The following is a 24,879-nucleotide window of genomic DNA, read 5'->3' on the forward strand; positions in this document are numbered from 1 at the left end:
GACCCTATAGCTCTACAACTGCCTTTCCATTCCCTAAAGCACTGAAGAGAGTTTTTAAAAGTAATGATGATTTGCCAATGACTTTAATGCCAGAACCAGCATTAGTCCTCACACACAGTACTGAATAAAACACATGATATTTTTTAACAAGCTAGCATGGATGTTCATTCTCTATGGATTCATGTTCCCTGAATATTTATTAGTTCTTTCCCAAAACATTTGTATATTTCCTTCTGATGAGATTCATCAAAGTATGCTTTAAGAGAGTTTCGACGACCGAGGTGACGAACACTTTTTAAATCGCTTCTTTCGTTCCACTGCTGTTTGCAAAGCCTGAAGAATTAAATGCTTATTATTCAGGATGTTGTAGCTGCACAGGTTCAGCAACTTGTTGAAATTCTCCTCGGTATATGTAAGCAGACCAGTGCCATAGGGAGCAATAGAGTTGGACACTTCTACTCTTCCCTGCTCCATCTCTGTGGGACTGCGCTCCACATCTGAAGTAAGAACATAGCAAAGTTCAACACAGAAATGTTACTGAGGCGAAAGGCACCTACCAGGCAATGCGAAAGACACAGTAACAGCCACAAGAAACTGAATTCTCTCAGGAAAAGGGTTCAAGATTTAATTACTGTATAGATACTACATATGCTGCACTACTAAAATCCACAGCAAAATGTTTTCCTCTCTAAATTAATGTTTTCCATCAAAATAGTTCACTTTTGCCGATTTGGAATTTTGTATTTTTAGGTTTTCCATTGGGTACTGAGATGACAGCTCCTCGTCTACCAACTGATAGAAAACGACACCAGGAAGCTCCTGGATCAGGAATTCTCCCTCTCAGGTGGCTGAGATTTTAAGCACATGCACCAGGACAAACAAGATGATGACTAACATGATGTCTTTTCCAGTAAACTGCTACATAGATTTTTGTTCAATTTTTGAGGAAAGTTTCCTCGATCATACTAAATTAGCCACAAGAAAATTGGAGTTGATGCATGCAAAAGAATTTGTAAACTGAAACTTAATTTGACAAGTAGTTTTTCCTGGTGAAACAAACAAATCGCTACTTTTTCTACTGCTGAACTAAAGAAAATAATCTGGCAACTTTTCAAAAATGACAGATATCAAAGCAGCTTGTTACCCTGGCAAATCCTTTGCTTCCTTATATGTTTTCAGCACTTTCAATTCTCAAAGTAACAAGAGGGTTCTACCTTTGTTAACAAAGAAAACATAGAATCTCATTACAAGACTGTTAAGTGACAGTGTTAGCTATCAGTGGATGTAACTTAGAAGCTGCCTTCTGTCCTTTATTATCAAAGGAATGCAAACTGTCCCAGCTGCCAGATAAGGGGTTTGCCTCAAGCTACAGCTACTCATACTTTTAATTTGAAACTCTTCAGTTCAATCCCTGATTAGTTGGCCAACGCTATATCCATCACAACAGGACTGGGAATAGGATAACTTCGCCAACTGAGAAGCTTGCCAATCTCTTGTTTTAGAAGAGGAACAAATTCAATGGTTAAACTGGATGCGACAACCTCAAAAAGCGACTGATTAATGCTGTTAACTTACTCGGTGCCTTGTATTTTCGGAAGGTATCACACACCAGCGGGAAATAGGCCAAGATTGGAGCCTCTAAGCTGTCCTCAAACACATAGCACTCCTTCAGGTGTTCCCGGTCTTCCTGGCTCAGCTCCGTGCCAGGGAACGGGATCCCATGTTCCGAACAGTACTCCGAGAACAGGTCCAGTGGCTGGCTCAACAAAGAGAAGAGTTGCAACACAAAGAGAGGTTGAAATAAGGCTACCAAGCCCCATAACTTATATTTTGCTGCATTAGGCAATCTGGGATTGATTCATATGTTTACAAATAAGGCTAACTATACACTGTAACAAGCATACCCTCTTGATTTTAATATATCCTGGGTAATAGAAATTCGGCTGATTGGCTAAGATGTACATTTTTAAAGCAAGATTACTATTTCCTGAAATTTATACGAAATCCAGATTATTTTTGTGATTTAGTGGGCACAGTAGAGGATTTGGATCAGGAAATTCTGATTACATGTGGTATCTCAGATCATCTAACAGCGCATCTAACAATCAATGTCTTCATGTCCTCCTACAAATAACCTATGTCAATTTCAACCATACACACCCCTCAATGTTTCTTCAAACACAGAAAAACAAAAACCTGACTGAAGCATATGCAAACACCAGGAATCAAAAATAAAAGAAAAACTCCAAATTTTCATTCAAAAAAAGCAAAATTACGTATTAACTAATTACATTGTAAAATTTTGTTTACTAACTTTCATGGAACTTGGTACCACAATGACAAATCTGCACAGATACACAGAATAGGTAATCTGTGTCCCTGTGTGTCCCCCCGAAAGTTACTGTAAATAGCCCCGATAAAGACAGTGACATTATGGTGACAGTGCTGAATAGAATCACCAAAATGATCATTTAACTTAAAAAAAAAAAAAAAAAAACACAGACCATTTTCTGGAAAAAAAAAAAAAAAAAAAAAAAAAGAGAGAGAAATGTGGTAATGCAGCTGCTGGAGACATGCAAATAAAGAATTGCTACTTCAAAACATCACCAGAGTCTGTGATCCTCCACTGTAATTTAAATGCAGAATGACATCCACTTTCCTCTCTGGCCTCAGAATGGGTGGGCAGCTGGTATTGATGAAGAAAGCTGTATCGACCAGTTTGAGGTAGTCACCCATTTCGTTCAGCTGGTTGGGAGATGAATCCAGCACTGTGTCTGAAAGTCAAAAACTTATATTATCAATTAATTACTTCAGGACCAAGTCCACTTTTTTACAAATCAGCATAAGAGAGAGACACACACACAGAGAGAGAGAGACACACACAGAGGACAGCCCACACTTATATTAATCTTTGACATAAAGCCCACAGTTAAATATTTGCCTTTGACACACTTTTAGCATCTACAGCTCAACTCTGAGACCAGTAACAGGCAGCAGTTCTGAGACTCAGCTTCATCCAAAGCGATATATTGAGCTGCTTTTTCAACTGGTGTAAATGTGTGGCTGTTCAGCTTTAGTGGAAGCCGCAAGTCATTCTTTTGTGGCTTTTCCTAGGAAAAATGGAATTCAAGCAGCCTGCTGTGGCTTCTCCAAGACAGAAACAAGGTCAGCAGTAAATCACCTGGGACTCAGCAAAACCAATTCCACAGACATATTAATGAAATAATAGTAATCAAAAATTGCCTTTATGCTAAAACTTATCAAACATTTGTCCTCAGCAAGTATCAGCACTCAAATCACCTTCAAGCTTACATCTAAAACAATTTACTATTACCTTTCCACATGCAAAATCTCTCATTCTCTAAATACTTGTTATGTAGCTGCAAGCCCTTGAGGAAGTTATGGTAAGTTGAAACCACTGGCCGTCCGGTCATCATTTCTCGAAGAGTATTGGAAAGGCAACCTTTGGGAATGGATAAGCAAGTTGCCTGTTCATGAGGCTTCTTGTGCAGAGCAGGGTGTTCCTCTGTAGGAAGAATGAGAAAAGGGTATACATCTGCATTTGTTTAGAGCGTTTCTCTGATACTAATAATAACGAAGAAAGAGGGGCTGGGCAGCCAAACCACCACGTCCGCATCTGTGATGGAGTGCATGCCCCGACATGTAGACTGTTTTGGGCAGAGGTGGGTTTCAGTGTCACAGCATCACCTTGTTGTTCCCCGCCTGGCCTCTCCCTCCCCAAAGGACTCATGGTAACCCTCTCGTGACTAACAAAACTCCCCAGGGATGTTGCACTGTGAGCAGCACAACGTTTTTTCCCGTTTTCCAGCACAACTTTTTCTCTCCTGTTTTTCCTCCGTTCCCAAAGGCTTGGTGTCACCTAACCCAGAAACAGGACACAAAAACAAATTCTTCACCAAACATCAGGTTTCATATTTCAGAGAGACGTGAAGACGATGCAGATGCAAGTGAAAAAGTAATCTAAATAACTAACCAATGTCATGCTCAGTGTCCCGGGTCCATCTGTGCCAAAAGTCCTCTGAATGACCCGAGAGGTAGACAGCATCCATAAAATTCTGGGAAAATATATTACTCCACGTGCCTTGAAAGTTGTTTGGATTTAAAAAGAAAAAAAAAAAAAGCCATGCTTAATATTACTTTGAATTTTTAGAGTGCAGCTATGGCAACCTACTTGGATTCAGTCTTTGTGGTTTTTTAAATTAGCACTGGTTTAGTTACGAAATATTATGAATTTTAGTATGAATATCAAATGCCGTGCTAGTCCATGTAATTTCTGGCTTATGACTAGGCAATTTTGGAAATTTGGCTGTTTGTAAAAGTCAGACTGTGATTTTAAGTACTTCAAAAGATCAGTCCTAATGTGTGTGCTTTGTTTTGGTCTAAGAAGTTCAGCAAATTAATTGCATATGTATCAAGAATTTGCTTCCTCTTCTGTCGCGTTTGGCTGGTTCATTCGAGATTTAATTTGCATCAGACACATCAACTGGTGTACTAGTATTGCTACTTGCAGACCAGTAGTTATTAGATGCCAACTCTGTGTAGCCAACTGTATGATTATAAAGGCGATGTTTTTCTGAATAGTAAATCACCTTCCAAGAAGCAGATGCGGGACTCTGGAATCTTCTTAATCAAGTGACCCATGAAGAACTCACTACCGAAATCCTCTGAACGAACAAAGGCCCCGTATTTCAGGAAACCCACCTCGTAAGGTGTGAACTCCACCCACTCTGCAAATAAGGCATCAAGAAGGACTTATTGCAGCCACCTGAACACATGTAAAAATAACAGCTGAGAGAATCAAAAGCTGGAAGGACAAGGCCCATAGCTTCAGCATGTTGGTGACAGACAGCTCAAACCACCATGTTTTGAAACAAACAGGTTCCCTTCAATGTATTGCATGTTAGATTAGTGAACACAAAAGCTAAACACATTTCCTCCACTAACACTGTGAAAATCCATTCAGCTTGGGGTTCAGGTCCATTTCTGTACCAGGAAGCAAAAATTGGGACTGAAATTCGATCGATTGCTAAGGCCCTGCTCAAGATCTGGTGGTTTTAGTTCTTCTGAGTCAGCAATGATGCTGGCTACCGCTCATTCTTAAGACTCTGATAATCACTGCCTCGTGAAGCTAAAAAGACTGAGCAAAACCCACCCAAACCTTGGCTGAACACACTGGCACTGCAGATTGCGCCTAGAAGCACGTGATCAGCTTCAGTTGCAGGACCTCCTGCTTTGTTTGGGCCAGAAAACACCATGCAAATAGATCAGCAACACTGATGAGGGCACAGAGCACTGCTCTTCCTCAGATCCCTCTCTGGCTGCTGGGAGCTGCCTCCTGCTCTCGCCCCCTCCACATCTTCCCTTCTCCTCCCTTCCTTGCCCTACTGCCCCAGCTCTTCACCGCTCTCTTGGACTACTGCTGCCTGGGCAGGAACCCAAGCAGCTGAAAGAGGCTGTGAGGAGTAGGTGGGGACAAGAGACAGAAAGAGCAGCAGTGGTGGTTTCTCAAGGCTGCTTCCAAAAGGCACCTCCACCTGCCACAGGGCAGTGTCTTTGCCCAGGTATCTCCCTAACGTAGTATTAGGATGAATGTTTTTCATCCAAGTCAGAACCCAGATGTGAAGACAGGGGAAAATAAATTACTGAAAAGACCTCGGACTTACAGTTAAAGTTTTTGGCATTGTCTGAGCATTAAAAGCAAACTCCTTAGATTTATAGAAGCGTATATAATAATCATTACCTTTAAAATCCAGAGTGCTAAAGTCATCCTTGACATTGAGGGACACATATATGGGCAGTGGATTCTGCCCCTGATTTACTGCCAGTTGTTGATCAGAGAGTTTGTGAGGACTTCCCTGTTTATAAAGAACAGGAGTCATTGTAAAAGATGAACATGATGTATGGAATTAATGCAGTATTTAAGCATGGACTATCAATGAAACCTCTCCTAAAACTCAGCAGATTTTGTTCTGTGTACTTCAGTTGTTCAACCACACAAATGCAGTCATGTGTTACCTGTAATCAACCTTCGCCAAAGCATTGTCACTGATGCTTCCAGGGATTTTGGAAGAGTGAAAATGTAAGAAACTTGTCTGCACGGTCACTAGGATATGACTTACTTAAAGTAAAGTTAAATATTTTTAGCTACCTTGGAGGTGCTGCAGATAAAAGTCAACTAGGACCTATTTCATTCAATACAGTTTTGTTTCCTGGTATGACTGTATATTGCTATGCCTGAACTTAGCTCTGTCAGAGCCATCTCTCCTCTGTATCTTACTAGAATGCTCATTTGATCTGAAATTAAAGATGGAAAAACAGTTTCATTAACACCCTGACTTTTTACATGCTCAGACTTTCCCCCTAGATGCTTACATTTCAGGCTTACGGTGTTATTTTTCTTCTAAAAAGCCAAAGAAAGACCCCTCAGAAGTTTTGAGAGCCTTCCCTATAACTGAATCCAGAACTTTAGACATGAAAATGTATAAATCATCTGGAATAAGGGATGGATATATAATACCTGATGATGTAGCATACAGTCAATGAAGAGTCCCCATAAATCTGTAAAGGACAGCTTGTGCCCCTCTTGCTTTCTTTCACAAAGCTCTTTTTCATAATATTTCATATGATCCAATGAGAAACAGTTCAGCTTGCTCTTGATCACATGTTTCCTTATATCACCAACTGGGCCTCTGAGATCCTTCTGTGACCAATTTGTATCTTCGTATAACTTTGCCATGGTCCTGGTAAAAAGAAACATACCATGATTCATCACTAGGTACATGACAATTCATGGGCTTATACCACACATAAGCATTCCGTTTCAGGATATGCAAGGTTCTCGGCCTCCAACTTTTATCTTGGAAGAGCAGTTCGAAGCTCAGGCAGAATTTAGACTGCACAACGATATATTCGCTGCAAGGGATACATTCAAAATCATCCTAGCTTGTTTCTTCTCAGAATTAAAAGACTAGTAAAGCAACACCCATAACTTAACACAGGCTTTGACCAGAATGGCCCTTCGATTGCCCACATTCAAGGTGCAGTTTCTATCTGAGGCCAGTTCCCTGAGCTGTTTCAGACGCTGTGTGAAACGTTCAGCAGGAGTTTAGCAGCAAACATTGCCCTGGAGAAGTGGGAGCACTCCCCTCCACAGGCATGCAGCAGGCAGGTCACCTCAGACTCTTGGCACGCACAGGGCCAGTCTGCTTGAGATTTCAGTTCCCAGAGTTCGGGCAGATTCCAGTCATCCCTTCTCATCCCCACCCCACTTGTTCCAGTTCTGTCTCGTGTCTTTTTAGAGTGGCCCTCCAGAGGCAAAATGTTTTAAAGCCCTAGACCCCTGCGAGTTATGCAAGGCCATCAACGTGTGCATGACACTCCGAGTTTCTCAGGGCTTTTTTTTTAAATTCTCCTTTTCAGAGCCGTGTAAGAGTTGAGCAGGCAAATATTATAAGAGGATTTCTGAAGTGTTACATGCAACTAGATAACCCAAGAGATACACAAAGGAAGGGAAAACAGTATTTCCCTACTTTCATTTCCTCATTGCTCTCGAGCATGCTCAGGGATCAGATCTATGTCCTTTCTGAGATGCAAGTCCCCAGGACTCCAGCTGCATTGCTTCTCTTGCACATCTGCAGCATATTCTCCTAATTTATGATTAACATCTGATTTGTCTGCACTGGCAATCAAAAGGTTTACTTCTCCCTCAGGAAGCAATCCCCATTTCTTACATTCCCAAGAAAATGCCAGGTCTGGGCCTATCGGGCCCTATTCAGCCCCTTGTTGATAGCCATAAACAACCACTGTTCATTCAAAGGGAAACACTGAGACACCTCTACCCCCCCATCATAACATAGGAATCTTTTCTGCCATGTAACTCTGGGAAATGAGAAATTGAGCCGAGTCATACAGAATTTTCATCAAAAAACCACACATTTCCTCCTCCATTCTCTGTGTCAGGCACTGAGTTTATGACCAAAATAACTTCAGCCCCCAGGGGACCTCAAAACATACGACATAGAAAGCCATGTATCCGAGCCACAGGAAAGCTGCAGATACAGGTAAACCATCCTGGCTTGTGCTCTTTTCTTTCAGTTTCTGTGCAATTGTAGAGATACAGTAGTTCTCACACAATTTGTCTCTTGTAGCTAAAGGAGATAAGGGCTACAGCACTGAGGGGTCCCATGAAATGGGTGAGCACTAAAAGGAAGCCAAGCATCAGGACTCCCAGCATCAGGCTGAGTAAAATTCATCAGCAAGGCAATATGCTTCACCAGGTTATCACTCTGCTAACACAAACAGCAAGCACAAACCCCATTCTCCTTACCATGTTGTGGCAGATAAACCACCGATGTACGAGACACAGTCCAAAACACCCAACTCCTGGAGAGCCAGAAGACTGCCAAACATAGATGTCATGGACCGTACTCCCCCTGCTGTGGTCATGACTGCCACCACTGGCACCTGCTCAACAGACAAAGGCACAGAATCGTTCATTACCAGATGAAACAGAGAAGTGGTGGGCATGCAGAAAAGGTAACAGCAACACCCTGATTCAAATAGGTTTGGACTCAATTCACCTTCTTCATGGCAGTGCTTATGCATGTGTTTGAGTTGTGTAAACTCTGGTGGGACTTGGCGTATGCTGAAAGCATCTTCCTGATCAGTGATGCTTTGGTAAGTCAGAAGCTGTAAGCATGGCTCTTGTATAGCATAATCTATTTTCAGATTTGTAAAGAGTCTTCTCTGGATGTATTTAATTTTTCCTCACATCTTTCTCTCAGACCACATTTCAAAATACTGGGTAAAACTGAGGTCAGAGGAACAGAGCAAAAGCTGCCTGCATAATTTTTTCTTCCTCTAAGTTTACATGCAACACTTGCTGTTCTCCAGGCAGATGGTGCCAGGCTTTATAGATTTATTTTAACATCCTCTTTGTTACCCAGATCACCTCTGCCTTCCCTGACATCAATGCTATATGCAGTTTGGTTTTACTCTCCTCAGAGATGCGGCAATTCTGTTAGCCATCTTCCCTTTGCCCCATAGGTATCCCTTAACAAAAATGGAGACAACATATTTATTCAATCTTAGGAATATACCTTGCCATTACCTTTAATCTTGTCTTCATTGTATTTCACCACATACTTTGGGGTGGGGTTTTTTTGTTTGTTTGTTTTTTAATTAATATAACCCTTTATTCTCATTTAATAATAATAATTCCTATTCTACTTGTTATTTAAGTTCATGAGAACTTTGGCTTGGTTGACAAATGGTGTCCTGCACACAGCATCAAGGGTTGGGTGTGCTGGAAGCCGAACAGAGCAGCGGAGGAAATCCCACACAGACACATTCTCCCAGTTGCAGGAGAGTGTCTCCCTGACTCTTGATCCAAGCACCACACAGCCCCGTAATAGATTACTGTCCACCAGTAACAAAGCAGCTACCTCTGAGTCCAGGGATCCCCAGGAGAGGAGAAAGCAAGAGGTAACGCTGAAAACCACACAAGACAGTGCTACAGCACCAGTGTGCTAAGCGAGAGTTGCAGCCTTCCTCTGGGAGCCTTGTGAAGCAGCAGAGAAGAGGAGAGGTGCCAAACTGAAGAGAAACTGTCTCAGTCCAAGCAACCAAATTTCACCAAGCTTAGTTTTACATGTGTTCATCTCAATGAATACGTTCTTCGGATGCCGGCTGAGTGAGGATGGAGGTTGGCAGAGAATAAAGGATCTCTAACTTACCTCCTGACAGCTCCTCTTTCATCCTCTGTGCCAAAAAATCTTGGATATGGTCTTAAGCACAAGTGACAACCTAGCCTATACATTTTAGTCTAGAAGATGTGGAAGAGCTATATGGGTAGTCATGCCAGTACATCACATCCACTGTGTTCAAAGTGGGACAGAATACTTTCAGTTCCCAAGATACTGTCCCACATACCTCATCCTCCTGCAGGTCTTCATCTAGATGAAGAAGATTTTTCAAAGCAGCAGCGACCACCTTCTTCCTTTTACAGATAAAGTCCTGCTCCTCTGCGCACAGATCAAACCCCAACCGCAAATCTAAATTCTTGCAACTAGAGCATAAGAACAGAACAAGACACCTTACCTGTAAGCCATTTCTAGAGCTACTGCTTGAGACATCAAGCAAAACCAGCGACAACAATAAACCAGTTTAAAGAAAGGCTACTTCCGTGCACATGAAGGTTCCCCTATGCAAATGAAAGCAGGTATATGGATATCACGGGCCCTGTGGATATTTTAGACCAGAATCATGCCCTGAACTATTTCACGCACTCATGAGGAAGTTAAATGAATCAAATTCTCTACTGATGAAAACCAAGGAACATAACTGAATTCAAGCCATTTCACATTAAGCTCTGAAATTTGGACACCTCTTCACTTTCTCTTGCTATGTATGTGTTTCCTGAAGACCAGAGGGGGCCAAAGCAGTTATTTACACTTAGCACACTTTAGGCAAAATGACTGTAATACCATGTCAGGCTTATCTCCACTAAGAACTTGTGCTGGAAATACTTGAGTCAGAAAACATCTCTTAAGCGTATCCCTTCGTAACTGGACATGATTCATCATATGTATCATTAATTCTATAACTTCTGTTTCACAGTGCTACCGTTTCAGTGGGTTTTTTTCAGGCAAAAGGTTATTTTGTCTCTTCTGTGACTCATAATTAATATTCAATAAAAACTTCTGATTTATCATCCGTCTGCAATTAGCGCTTGCAATGTAACTAACTAATCAGTAGGGGGTAATGTTGCCCTTTGGAAAATGACTGCAAGACAGTAATTAATTACAGTCCACTTGTTTCACTGAAAAACGATCTGCAAAGGACTTGTAAATGCATAATGGTGTTAGAAACACGTTAGAAATGTATTATACATAAAGGTGTGTGTATTGTAGATGCAGTTTACAAGACAGAGGCATACTTAAGCATTAAAATTAGGAGGCATCAACATTAGGAAAAACGTTGTGACTGGTTATACCCCATGACTACCTACCGTCTATTCTATGCTGAACTCTTTACCAACCAATTTAAAAGTACGTATCATTTTATTAACCCTTCCCCACATTTTAGTCATCTTTAACCGATTACAATGTTTATTCCTGGTTTTGAAATGAGCTAGTTTAAGATGTAGCTTCTTTTCATCTAAAGATGATTTTATGAAAGGATAGGAGATGGCTTAAGTAATCATTCAAAAGAAATAAAATATTTACCCATCTTTCTCATTCACAGACACCTCATAAGATTCACCCTGAGAATCAAGAATGAAAACACTGTAAATTTTAAATAGAATCGAAAATTTGCAAAAGCAAGTTTTACAGTATTAGCAATTATTCAGATATATAGACTAATGATAAATCTTTGGTCTCTTCTCAGGCCTTCTGCACACAATCATCACTAGGATCCTGCTTTTAAATGCTTTCAAAGCAATCAGCAATTCTGAATATGCTACTTTTCCCTGAATAATAGTTATACTTTCAAGCGTATGCAGAGCTGAGCATCCATATAACTCAGCTGGTATAATTTAAATAAAATTAATAACAGACCAGGTATCACATAGATATAGCTTACACTTGTTGAAATAATTCCAGACGCTGTCAAAGGTTACTCACTCTCATCACTGTCACTTTCTTTCCCAAGTCCAGAGAATGAAGAGGCACAGCCTTTTCCCTCCTAGCTGAGCCATGCTGAATTAAAGTGAGGAAAAAAAAAATGTTATAAGGAGAAAGTTATTTACAACCCATAGGTACAAATCTACCAGAGAAGGGCTAATTCATCATGCTTCTCCCAAAAGTTACTTTAGCTGTTACCACCGTCCACCAGCAAAACATACACCACAGAAAACATGCTCCTTTGGCAGCGTCATGTGCAGTCTGGGTTGACTGTGCTTGACGTAGTGGAACGTGGTGGTTTCACTGCTTCTTTCACTGCAGCGAGGACCTATGGAAACGTCCTGGGTTTCTTCATAGGATCCTTTCATTGTGAATGTGAAATCTCTCCCTAGGAACAAGCAGCAAACCACAGAGAAATGTTAACTGCATCTAGCCCTGAAAAATAACAAATAAAAATGCCCCAAGTGAAGTTTCGGCCTTAGTGCAGTCAACATTAATTTGGGCCACAATGTTTTTCCTCCCCCATAATTGGTGTGAACAAGGGCCAGACTGAATAAGCAGCAAAAGGCTGGTGCAGCGCTACAACTTCCCCCCCACCAAGTGATAAGAGCATATGTTAGACCAGTGGATGCCTCTAGCAGCGTTCACACCCCCTGAGTTTCCACCATAGTCTTTCCACTCCTGACAGTTGTGTCTCCCCTCTTTTTCTTGCTGTTCTCATCACAGATATTTCAGTTCCGTCACACTGCAGGGATGTTTCTGAGTCTCCCAGTCACCTCCATAGTTTCCGTCAGGCTACACATGTCACACCATCTCCAGAGGTTTCTCACTGTTATCAAGTAAGTAATTCAGGAAACACCTCAATCCCTGAGCAGCCCCAATACAAACAAAGATGAAAACATATTAAATATTTATCAAAGAGGGAAGATTTATATTAGATATTAGGAAGAATTTTTTCACTGTGAGGGTGCCGAGGTACTGGAACAGGTTGCCCAGAGAAGTGGTGGAAGCTCCATCCCTAGAGGTGTTCAAGGCCAGGCTGGATGGGGCTTTGAGCAACCTATTCTAGTGGGAGGTGTGCCTGGCCATGGCAGGGGGGTTGGAACTTGATGGTCTTCAAGGTCATCTTCAAGGTCATGATCTTCAAGTTTAGGCTTTTCCAACCTAAACCATTCTATGATTCAGCAGCATCTCCCATAGCACAAAAAGCAGTGACAAACCATTTAAATCAATAACCTCACTTGTGTAAGGGCTCTTCATTTTTGTTTCATTCACATGTACTTCCAAACAGGAAACTTCACGAGACTGGAAGAGATAAGCAAATAAAATCACCAGTCACAGAAACGATTCAGAATCCTCACTTAGGATCTAGGGGTCCTGTGGAGACACCAGGCTTGGCCATGATGTCCTGTGAACACGAAGAAATTGCAGAGGCTTCTCTTGTATGAATCATGCAAGCAATACTGTGGTCAAAGGAGCTAAGAAAGCTGGGGACCTGTCCCATTACATTTAAATACCATTCAATCCTCAACAGTTAACACAAGAAATTTTCATCTAGGCCACACTTTAACTTTTGTACACAGAAGAGTGAGCTGAAAGATACCTAAAACTCTGCAGAACAACTGGATAGATGGCTCTGTATTTTCATATCTTTGGGATGAAGCTGAAACTCCCCAAGAGAGCGCTGCATAGGAGGAAGGAGCAGCACAGGAGCATCACACAGTACTTTGGACCTGGTGTGAAAAGAGCCTTTGGCTCCAAGGTAAACATTCAGTAATAAACTCTGCAGTGACACTGCATTCACTGCCTTCCCAAATTTTCTTGTTTATCACCATCTCATTCACGAGCAGCTGGCTGGCACTGTGGCAGAGTGCTGGTCCAAGCCTCTCCCAACACAGAATGCACTACTAGCATGACCAAACCCAAAACTTTACAACCACACCTGTGTCTCATCTGAAAAAGAGCAAAGGCTATGCCTAACGGCATAGTTCTTCCAACTACATTCTTCAGGTCTGTCCTACCATAAGAACATAAGCATAAAAAAAATAAACCAATTACCACTAGTACGCCATTAGTAATGATGTTCTCAGATACACCTGGACTGAAAAACAAAAAGGAAAAAGTTTATTTAAGAATGGGTATATGAGCAATAACCTTTTAAACGCAAACAGTTCTCTAAGCTCAGTTTTTCTGGTTGCCGAGTTCCATCAGCACTTCTATATTTCACCTCCGTCTCATGCTCACTGCCAAGTCACGGTCGCATAGCTCCTAGGGATACTCCCTTTCTTACCTCCCCTGATCAGCATCATCTCTCCTTAGGCTGAATTGCAAAATAAACACCCACCCTCAGCTATAAATAGTAAGTGAGACTGTAACTCAAGGAGGGATTTCATGAGATTCAGGAGAGAAAAGCAACCATGGGAAGGATGCTGAGATGGGACGTCTGAGCACATGTACATGGAGCCACTTCCCAAAGCATTACCACTTTCTCTAAAATGCAAAGTTTTCTGATGACAAATTCTGTAACATTTAGCCTTTACTCACATTTCTTCCAGTAGGAATTCCACTTCTAGTTCTTCATTATTCTGAAATTAAGATATATTTTTTCATTTAAGGAAAATGAACAAATAAAGTTTTTCCTTTGATTGAGCTCTGATAATTTTGTATACCCCTCTCTTGCAAGATTTTGCTATTCCCACACCCCCTCCATCATAATATAAATGGATGGAGCCTTCTTTGGCCACCCTTTCATTTCATGTCTCTCCACTGTTCTACTGTTTACAAGTCAACTGTCCCCCCAAAGGGAAGAGGAGAGCAAGTATCATGGAATAGGGGGTGAAGGTCCTGTTTTTCACTTATTAGTAGGATGACACATGGGTCAATGAATGCTGAGGAAGGGAGGTGTAACAGGAGAATGACGTAGGACAACATTCTTGAGAATAAATGGACCTAAGTGATGAGTATGTCTGGGTTAAAAGTAAAGAATTTGCAGAGTATAATGACTAAACAAAACAAAAGGTGGAAGAGACCAACTTGGAAAATGAAATTTGCCAGGGTGAAGGGAAGAAGAGAAGAGGGAAGACTGAATCTGTGAAGGGGAATGAGGGAAAGTGCTCACAAGGTAAAATCAAGATGAAAAAGGGGGAAGAGTATAAGAGCATGGAACAGCAGCAGAAGAAAAGAGTAACACATCAACAGCATAGAAGGGATTGAATAACTGTATTACTTTACTGCAGCCATTTGCTGGATCAGTCTGTATGGGACACAGCCAATCCAGGAAATACCACACAAAAACGCGTATCAGGGAGATCTTCCATTTCACCCACAGTGAGGAAAACACTAATTAGTGGAAGATCTAAATCTCTTTCTGACAAGTGATGGTAAAATTTTTCATTCATATTCAGAAGTAATCTTTACTGCCAAATATCCCTTCTGCCTGGCTGCACAACATACTTTAACTTTGTGAAGAGACTGTGAAAACCATGTCAAGTTTGAGAAGGTAGCTGCCAAGGTAAAATCACCACTACAGTAAAGGTGAAAAGTGAGTATTTTTGTATTTACTACTCCATGTCAGTAAAATGAGACATCTCAGGTGGCTTCTCTGAGAGCTGTATCTGTGACATGTAACTCAGCAGCAGGTATTTCTCCCAAAAGTCTCCAATTTCATGAGAATTAGGGTGGTTGCAACAGTTTGTAACAGAAGGCTGAGGGATGGCTTTTAGAAAGCAGCCACCTTACAGAGATGCAAGACAGACTTTATCAAGCATCAGGTTGTGACCAGTCTGTACTATCCAAACTCACTGATGGTCTGTTCCAACTTCGTCCAAAGAACAGAAGAAACAGTGTTCAGAAGACCCTGGCTCATAACATCTGCCTAATTGTGCCTGCCTTATGTTCCCATCCTTCTTATGCTGTTGTACACACACTCACACAAATTATATTTCTATTAAGTCTCATTCCCATTTTTGTGGGTGAAAAAACTTGGAGCAAATCAATGGAAAGACTTGTTAGACCACACGGTGAGCAAGAACCACAGCAGGAAGCAACCCTGATGCTCTGACGTTACCCATCCAGACTTCTCTGCCCTCCTTTTGAGATACCTTGGTAGATTAAAGAAATCATTATAGGCACAAGTGGAAGTACTGTCTATTATTATGGTTGCCCAGCATCTTCCATTACTAAGTAACTCTTTTAAAAAAAATTAACACCAAGTGTTCTAAAAATCCATGTACAGACCATAATCTGCGATGCCTCATGGGCACCTGAGTAGGAGCTGGGATCTGAATAAGGACAGCTTGACCAAGACGTTCCTGAGACACAGCTCACCTCGTCTTATCTCCCCAGTTTCCACCTTGCTAAGCCAATGGGTTAAGTCAAGTCTGCACATGCCTCAGACCAAACTCATGGCTTGAATCACACCTCAAATCATCTCAGTCACATGAGGCTTTTCCTAAGGAAGGCCATAGCCAGCTGGAACAGGTATATTGAAATCCTTAGAAAGGATTGGCTTTCTAAAAAAGAGTAGTAAATAAACACTCTGCAAAGCAACAATAACATAAAAAACAGGCAAGAGTGTTTTCCGGACAGCCTGTCTGACACAGTGGTTTAGAAATAAACAGAGTACACACAATTCCTAGGAACTGTAAACTCAAGCCCTTGTCAGAAGTATGAAAAAGCCCCGAAGTCTTGTTACTACACAGCCTCCCAGCAGAGAAGGTGTTACATTTTGTGGAAAGTAAGCCGAGTACATATTTTGCTCTCTTAAAAGGTGGGTGTGATTTCTCCACCTGTCCTCTTAGCAACTTCGCCCAACATTTCGTAAGAAAAATCTTTATCCCCTCTTTAATACGACCAAACACAATATTCTTTGAGACACATGTAACAGATAAAACTGCCAGGTCACGCACTGACCTAGAAGAAAAGAATAAAATACTGAGGAGATTCTCATCCATCAAGCACTACCCACTCTGTGCTGGCTCAGACCCTCCAAAAGAAATTTGTAACTCTGTAACAAAAGATCATAAACAGGCTTGCTGAGAATTTTTTTTTTTTTTTTAAAGTTGTGTTATATCAGAAGGAGGAAAAAAACCTGAGAGGTTTTAATGAGAATATGCAATCATTTACAAAGCATATTGCCTGAAAGTACTGGACAAAACCCCTGGTGAAGCTGAGAGGAGGTACCCCTATTGACCTACTGGCCAAAGGGTCAGTGCAGCTGCCCGGAAAAGGGGCCAGGTTTGTTCCCATCCCTGCTCTGTCAGTCTCCTACAACAGCGACAAGATCTCTAACCATCAGCTTCTTCATTTTTGACTCTCGCACTCTCTGTTTTTTCCAAAAAGACATTTTTGAAATCTCAAAAACAGTCAGAGTAGGAAAGCCATTTTGCATCCAATTTCAATCACAACAGAGGGGTAGCTGTTTCTGACCCCTCCTAAACCTCAGCATTTAACTTTGTGCTTTAATAAGGTGCTTCTAACAAAGTCTCTGTGAGAACAACTCTAACATTTCAAATAGGTAGTAACTTGGGAGAAAAATTCTGCTCAAGAGTATTATTTTATCTATCCACTTAATTTCACTCATCTTTTCATTTCCTACCTCTGGATTCAACTCAAAATCCAGGAGAACTTTTTCTCCAGGTTGGATTTTAGCTACATCAAAGCGAACAGTCAAAAGCTGGTCATCCGGTGTAAAAGTATCCTCATCATAGACTGTCAGCTCCAGGATGTTCTGAGGAGAGAGGCAGAGAAGGATGTAAATGGCATATTCTGGGGCTACTGAGCCCAAAAGAAAGGTCTTGCAAGAAGTCAGCACGCAGCCCTCGCTTTGTTCAATGCGGACAGACTCCTGCGACAGCGCAGAACTTCGTTTGCAGCCCCAGTGGCTCAGATTGCAAAGTCAGGGATTACACCTAGAAGAGGTAAATCATCAGATTTGGCAACGAACAAGACCTCATAAGAAAGGCAGCATAAGAGACATGCACGGTGGTAGCAGGCACTGGACAGAGCAGAGGCTATTTGTGCCCTTCATCACGATCCTTTGTGGATTCAAAATTACGATCTTGAGAAATGTTGGTGTATCAGCAGAAAGTAATAACAGAGAGGAAACTCTTAACCCTTTACAAATAGAAGGTAAAGCACATTAACAAACTCTTTTAACAAAATTTTAATTGTAGTGATTCCCCTTCCAATTCCTCAGGACGTAGATTGCCCCTGGCAGCGCGAGAAGATGCAGAACTATTAAGCCATAGGAAGCTGACCCCATGTCTAGACCTTGTGTCACTTGCATTCTGACTGCTAATCTACTTCTGCTAACTCTACAAACATCTTGACAGATTTTTACAACTGCTCTGGAACAGAAAGAAGCATTCAACCTTATTTCAGATGATCAATAACCCTCTGATCTTACGCTCATTCAAAGTATGGGATTAGCATGATTCTATTATAAGTCTGTAAGTCAAACATACAGTTTGGTTTCTTAGGGCCTATTAGGCTTTTAGAAATACGCGTGTTTAATGATAGAATGGTTAGTGTTAACAGATATTTTTACATTTTTGAAAAACAGCATTAAGTTATGGTACCTCTTATAATTTACAAATGGCATCCCTGTTACTGTATAAAGCAGGTATTACAAGCTCATGGCAACATACAGCAGAAATGCTTTCACAGTTGCATATAAGAAAACATAACTAATCCTCTGAAGTGTTTGTAAAACCTCCCATCCAATTCACGTGGTTCTAGTGCTTAGAAGATGACAGAGACCAGTCAGGGCACCAGAGAATCCATACCAAGGCTTGCCTGTTTACTTGCTGGAAGGAAATAGCATCTCTTGTGCTGTCTCTGGTGCTCTCTATCTTTCCATTACCATCCCGTTCCTCAGCACAACTGAGTTCAAACTTCTGTGTGAGCCTCAAGGCTCTCATAAAGAGTCTGCACAGAGCAGGTGAAGATGTCCCCTTTAGAAAACATCTGCTCGCTGTCACAAGTGCGGATCCTACCTTTACTTCCCTTTGTATCATGAAGTGGAAAGTCTCATTCCAGACAGGGTTTCTGCAGTTGCGTATAGTTCTTGTCCGGGCTTCCCGACACGAAGCCGTTGGCAGCCACAGTTTGACGTAGCAATCAGTTTGGCTCACTGTATTCACAAGAAGATGCATAATTAGTACTGCAGTGCTTTTTATTATTTCTTTTGCCCAGTCGGGGGGAAAAAAAAAAAAAAAAAAAAAGATTAATCTCCGAGGAGTCCGAAGTATTTCATTAGACCCAAAGGAAAACATTCTGGGTTTAGAGTTATTTAACTTTTCTATCTACATTTATGTCAATTCCAAACAAAAGTCAATATTAAACCACTAATTCTATTTGATAACAAAAGCCAAAATATTCAATTTAAACAGTACTGAACTGAAGTATTACAGTTCTCCTGTTTTTTTACTTCGTTTTCAAATATTTTCCAGGCTCCAAGCGAATTCATATATGACTTCACTTCCTGAAACTTCCCTTTTTCAAAAAAAAAAAGAAGATTTTAGTTTTGGGGATTTTTTGACCTGGTTCTAATTGTAATGCACAAGTCATCCACAGTGATACAGCAATGCAGACACAAAACACGGCAGCACCCAACACAACTACTGACTTTTCCTGTATCTTCCACAAAAGTGCCCCTTTCAGAAGGGAAATGGGCAACCTGTGCATAAAGGGGAACTGAAGAGTTAGGGGAAAGGGAAATATCATGGAGCAGCCAGTGAAGGGAAAGATAACTTCTTTCCCAACATAGGATTTCTATTCTTTTTCATTCCTATGGTTAACTTTTCTAAATTATTTTAATTGAGTCTAAACAAAAATGAAAACAGATAAAAAATTTTCAGCCTAAATACCCGAGACATCACTGTAATCCAAGCAGCAGGTGTACAAGAGCATTAAATTCAGGTGACAATGATTTTCTTTCTAAGCTATAAACATACTAGTAGTGATACTTACACAGGTCTGCTTTGCGGAGATTTCTCATGCTTATGATTTTTACTGTCAGCCAGCACAACCGAGGCACTTCTGGCTGCAGAACAATAAGAAAAGTACATTAAATAGTAGCAAATAACTCAGACATAACTAACACAGCCTATCCTATAGCATAGCAAAGGCCATTATCTCATTAATGCAGTGAATAGATGTTCATTTTAATTATTTGAGACAATTTCTGAGAAGAAATTATTTCTTGTGATTTGATACCATATAATGTCAGATTCCAGCCATGTTTACTAACCAATTGTGGTTTATGTTTTCTAAAGATTCAGGTTTTGGAGGTTAAGTTGTAATGCCGGGAGTAGTGAGAAGCGTCACAAGATAGTTTTCACAAAACAAGTCAATACATCATTGCCTCCATAAAATCCAGCTACCCTTAAACTACAGGGTTTGCTCCTCAAATTTCAGGCTATGTGCAACAGCTTACAGCACAGCACTTCCCAGTGTGCTGGCTGGGGGACCATGGGATGCCCCCCTTCCTCCAACAGGGACGGCTGCCCGTCTGCCACGTAACATTACTGCAGAACAGGACAGACATACCCTCCATTTTATAATGTCCCGGTCTAGATATCCCCGCTACTGGCCAGTCTGGCTGTGGGATACGTAACACCATAACATCCTTCACCGTAGCAAGATATCTGACTCTTAAAAGGAAATAAATGACTAAATGAGGGAGAGAACGGTTCTAGAAGTCAACAGCCCAGTATGGAATTCCAGAGCTCTTCACCAGTGGGAGGAAGGCTGAAATTAGAGGTTCGGGATAAGAATTCTGCCATTTCACGCATAGGTCCAGCTCCCCATAAGGCAGCTCTGGCATTTCAGTGCAAATTTGACATAAGGCAGAAGAAGCTGCATTTTTTTAATTTTTTTTTTTTTTCCTCTGCGTGACACTGAGTAAAGATAACCTGTCATCCATCGATAAGGTCTACATTAGTCAAAATGAAACCATGTTACCCCAAAATGCAGAATGGATATGCGTACATAAACCAGGAACTGGAGGAAAATCAGAACTGAAGAAAGCATGAATCATAAAATCTCTAAATAATGTAAGTCAATTGAAAGTTGCAAAGAAAATTACAGATTTGATAGGAGGATAGTAAAATTGCCAGTGTGTTAGATTATGCAATTAAACACAAAGAAGCAAGAATAAAAGTTGTAATTGCATATAAATACACATACGCACCAAAAAAAAAAAAAAAGCACAAATAGGTGATTCAGAATGCCCTGGCTTATTCAGGATTTTTGAATAATAAATTCTGTTTAAAATATGTTCACATGGAAAAACACTAGGCTGACCTGATTGATTTACCAAGGAGAAGCACTGAGGTATAGCAATAAATTGACATCCCATAATGCAGGGCTCTACAGGGGGATAGCTTGAAGGTTCCACAACCTTCTCCCTTTTTTGTTTTCTCCCTCCATTCCCCACCACAGCTACACACAACCCTAAATTTGGTTACAGGAAAAACAAGACAATCTTGAACATCAGCAGTAAAACACTGCACACAGAAGCAGTAGCTCCATTAATTAAATTGAAAGGATCAATTAAATCTTCAAAGCATTGTGATTTCTGAGAAACTGTCTTCTTAGGACATCTTCTTTTGATATGCCAGTGTCCCGACAGGAGCAGATTAACCACCTAAAAAGCAGTAAGTCACCAGGCTAGATGCTATCTACAGCTCACTGGAAAAATTCTCAACCCAACAGTTTTCTCTCAGAAAGCGCCATTTGAACAAAACCATCAGGTTTGGAATAAACCCATCAACCTCAGCAGAATTTTTGGCAGTAATGTTTCTGGTGATAGAGATAATGGCATGAGTAGATGATCTGAACTGCTGAAAGCTCAACTTTTCATCCCAAATACAGAGGATTCATTTCTCATCCTCAGCGTTAGTACCATCCATATTCAGGACATGGAGAAAACTTATTAATGAGATGGCTGAAGTACTAAGAAAATATGCAGACACAAAACCAATTATTATTGCATAGTGCTAGCAGGTGGTGAGTTCGCTGCTCTGCCAGATCTAGCAAAGAGTTAGCCTCATACTTCTGTAGGGAGCTGGAAACTCAGGGGGAAAAACCTGCATCATACAATGTTTTAATTTTTTTTTTAAGTTATCATTTAGTATCATTTCAACAAGCCGTTACTCAGAAAAGGGAATAATTTGTTACATATCCGGTATGTACCACATTCAGTACCTTCCAAAACCTTTTACCAGTTCAGTTTCATAAAAATTAGCATTCAGAACTATTTTAAGCGGCAGACGCTGAATAACCCATTTAATCTGCTGCTCTGCCTCCATAAAGCAAAGGAAAAAGACTTTGAAGATTGAGCCTTGGGTGTTATGAGGTAAGACTACCATCATATAGTGATGTCACAGTAAAATCAAGACTAAAATCCAGCTCTCCCGGTTCCTTACCCAGTATCTAAACCACAAGTGCATCGCCTTCCTCACCTTCCCAACCCCTAAGTCATAGTGAATGTTTTCCACTCTAGAGAGCACACTCACAGAAGAACCAAATATTCCCTTAACTAACCATTAAAAAATATCACCTCTTATAATAACAGTTAAGCTTAGGGAGAGATAGGAGAGGCTGATGGAACACGGTCATTGTTCATACCCTGCAGCCCTCTCCCTGCAACCCAGCAGCTGCCCTCTGTACAGTACCTCGTCTTCAGCGCTGTGCGGTCTTTCATGATTCCTCCTCCCGACTCCAATCTTCCTGAGTGGGTTTGCTCGGATGAACCGATCCTGGGGACCAGGAGCCAAAAGAGAGGCCTGTGATGAAACACAGGAGGCAACAATTCCCAGTTTTCAGTTTCTACTCAGATTCGCCATGGCCATAGCAGGGGGCCCTACCGTTTCTCTTCCTCATGATGAGGTACATCTCCGTCTCACCAAGACTATCTGCTGCTCTTGCTAATAAATCTGCCCAATGCAGACCCATTTGACATTTAAGGAACAAAACTCCCCAAGCATTTGCTTTCAACGAATCTCAACCAAGACAAGCAAACAGATCCTCCTGCCCCACCGCTGATTTTCTCTTACCAAAAGTGAATAGGCTGAGGATCCCATTAGTACCTCTGTTTCATAAAAGGCAACACTATAATGGTCCAGTCTGTATGTCTCACAGCTGGCAGGTGCTCCTGGACCATGCTATTTTCCAACCAGCTGAGGCAGGGAAGAAGAGCTGTATAGATTGACTCATAGCTCCTCCTCCCACTGATTTCAAAAGCCCAAATTATGCACTTGTTCTGTGCCACATGAAGATTTTATTTTTTTTTTTTTTTTAAACACCACAGTGATTTAGGGGAAAGGAGGAGATGGGTCAAACATTTTATCATAAGCTAATCCCAAAATAAAATAGTTATCCACCACTGTAAGGTTTGAATAACCACATATGGAGGAATATCCTAGGGCAGTTGCAACCCTCACAAAGTAGAGAGGACCTAACAGAATATTGTGACTAATGATACCTACTGTTACTTTCTATAGTCCCAAAATCCATTCCTGCGCTTTGGCAGCACCAAGTGGAGTGTTCTGAACACCCAAACAGCAGCATTCCAGCTCCCACCGGCTCCCCCAGCCTGATGCGCAACAGCAAGGGTTTTCACCAAGTTCACTACAAATTACAGCCAAAACATGGAAGCTGGTTTTCATGGGCAGTAGCAAAAAGTTAAAGAAAACAGCCTGTAGCTTTTCTTCTCTATTATTTATGTTACACAATGGATGGTACGGGGTAAGCAGAGCCAGCAGGAACTTTTGTTACTGAAACATTTTTTAAGGGAAGTGCTACTTTCAAATAAATTATGTTAGAAACCCATATGAGCTTTAACACAAATAACTACATATATTTTTTTCCAAAATATTTAAACATTCATGTTAAAATTCCCAAGTCTGATTTCTTTTTCATTTTAGAGTAATTTCACCTTATTTTTCTGTAATAGCACTTAATACATAACAGAAATACCTACTACCATTACTAAAATATGACAGAAGTCAGCTATTGCATTAAACATTTTTTAAAATCAATGAAACTAGCTGTTATTCAATAGTGAGAAATTGCAGTATAAAAAGTTTTTTAAAACTCTTTATTTTATTTTTTAGAAATCCCAAGTTTCTAAGTCAGACAGAAACCCCCTTTTTGAAGCAGCAGGAATTCTTATTAAAAAAAAAAAAAACAAACATAAATCTGACTTTCAACCATTTCTAATGAAAGTATCTGACTATTAAAACTGTCCTGTAAAGGAGAGCTGCCTTAGATAAACTTTCAAATGATCATTATAATTTTTCTGGTCTTTCATATACTCAGGCATTGAATATCTAAAAGTTCCTGCTTTAGGTTGTTCTATTATTTATGCAAAAAAGTGCGATGAATTCTGAGCTACAGGGTTTTGTCGCATTTTTTAGTTTGTGGAGCAGTCTTATTACAGTAGAGATCTATTTCACCTTGATTATACAGTAATGCTTTTGAAACAAGAGATTCAGCTCACGTTGTTACAAGAGGTTGAACACGACAGCTGTTGCATCACTTAGCTCAGGCTCGGAAGTCATTTTATGGCTCAGTTTGATGACAGTGGATTCTCTCCAGCTTTGAGAATAAAAGTTACCCACCCAGTTAGATAACGTGCCATGCTCCCCACTCAACTCCCACCTTTTCCACAATCTCCACATCTGGGCCTTTTGTGGATTTCATAAATTAAAGCGAGCAATATTAACTGCTCAAGCAGCTATGTCGCTGTACTATACGTGCTTGACCCGTACATCACGAGAAAGAAGAAATCCAGCTAAACAGCTCTCCCGTGCAAAAGCAGACGTATCCCAGAAGTGGTAGGAAGTTGAGTGATAGCACGACATTGTGCATCATGAACAGTGGTGCGCGTGAGTCAGAAGTCAGGAAGCCACAGGCCAGAAGACAAGATAGCATTTCACCAATGCCACTACAACAACAGAAGCCTTCAGCAGTACAAGTTGCACGGTGATGTGAGGTCTGGAGACACACAGGCACTTAAACAGGGCCACATAACCTGCAGCACGGGTGCCTGGGGTGGGAAAGGAGCAGACCGCTCACAAGAGCGCCAGCACAGGCTCTGCCACCTCTCGAGAGGCGGCTGCAATAACCGGAGACCCCCAGTTGCCACCAAGATCCCAGACCAATTTTGACACAGAATCTCACAGAAATTTGAGACTGATAATCAGCGACATCTCCAAATTCTTGCAGG

At 41.0% G+C, this 24,879-nt stretch overlaps 1 protein-coding gene across 1 annotated transcript; it reads right to left on the minus strand.

Annotated features, from left to right (window-relative positions):
- Positions 1 to 22,732, minus strand: LOC309673368 (cytosolic phospholipase A2 epsilon-like; the record flags this gene model as incomplete). Its single annotated transcript, XM_082485128.1, has 21 exons — positions 1 to 497; positions 1,576 to 1,756; positions 2,608 to 2,774; positions 3,335 to 3,526; positions 3,995 to 4,102; positions 4,611 to 4,748; positions 5,762 to 5,876; positions 6,539 to 6,761; positions 8,348 to 8,487; positions 9,952 to 10,087; positions 11,247 to 11,284; positions 11,646 to 11,720; positions 11,867 to 12,033; positions 12,887 to 12,950; positions 13,704 to 13,746; positions 14,190 to 14,230; positions 17,242 to 17,373; positions 18,641 to 18,777; positions 19,617 to 19,689; positions 22,325 to 22,408; positions 22,706 to 22,732. 21 exons carry the CDS (start codon positions 22,730 to 22,732, stop codon positions 259 to 261), a joined length of 2,520 nt encoding a protein of 839 aa, XP_082341254.1. The 3' UTR covers positions 1 to 258.
- Between the last annotated feature and the right edge of the window lie 2,147 nt (positions 22,733 to 24,879).

The sequence above is a fragment of the Vanellus vanellus genome, assembly GCF_965231255.1.
Source record: "Vanellus vanellus genome assembly, chromosome: 6".
Taxonomy (NCBI): domain Eukaryota; kingdom Metazoa; phylum Chordata; class Aves; order Charadriiformes; family Charadriidae; genus Vanellus; species Vanellus vanellus.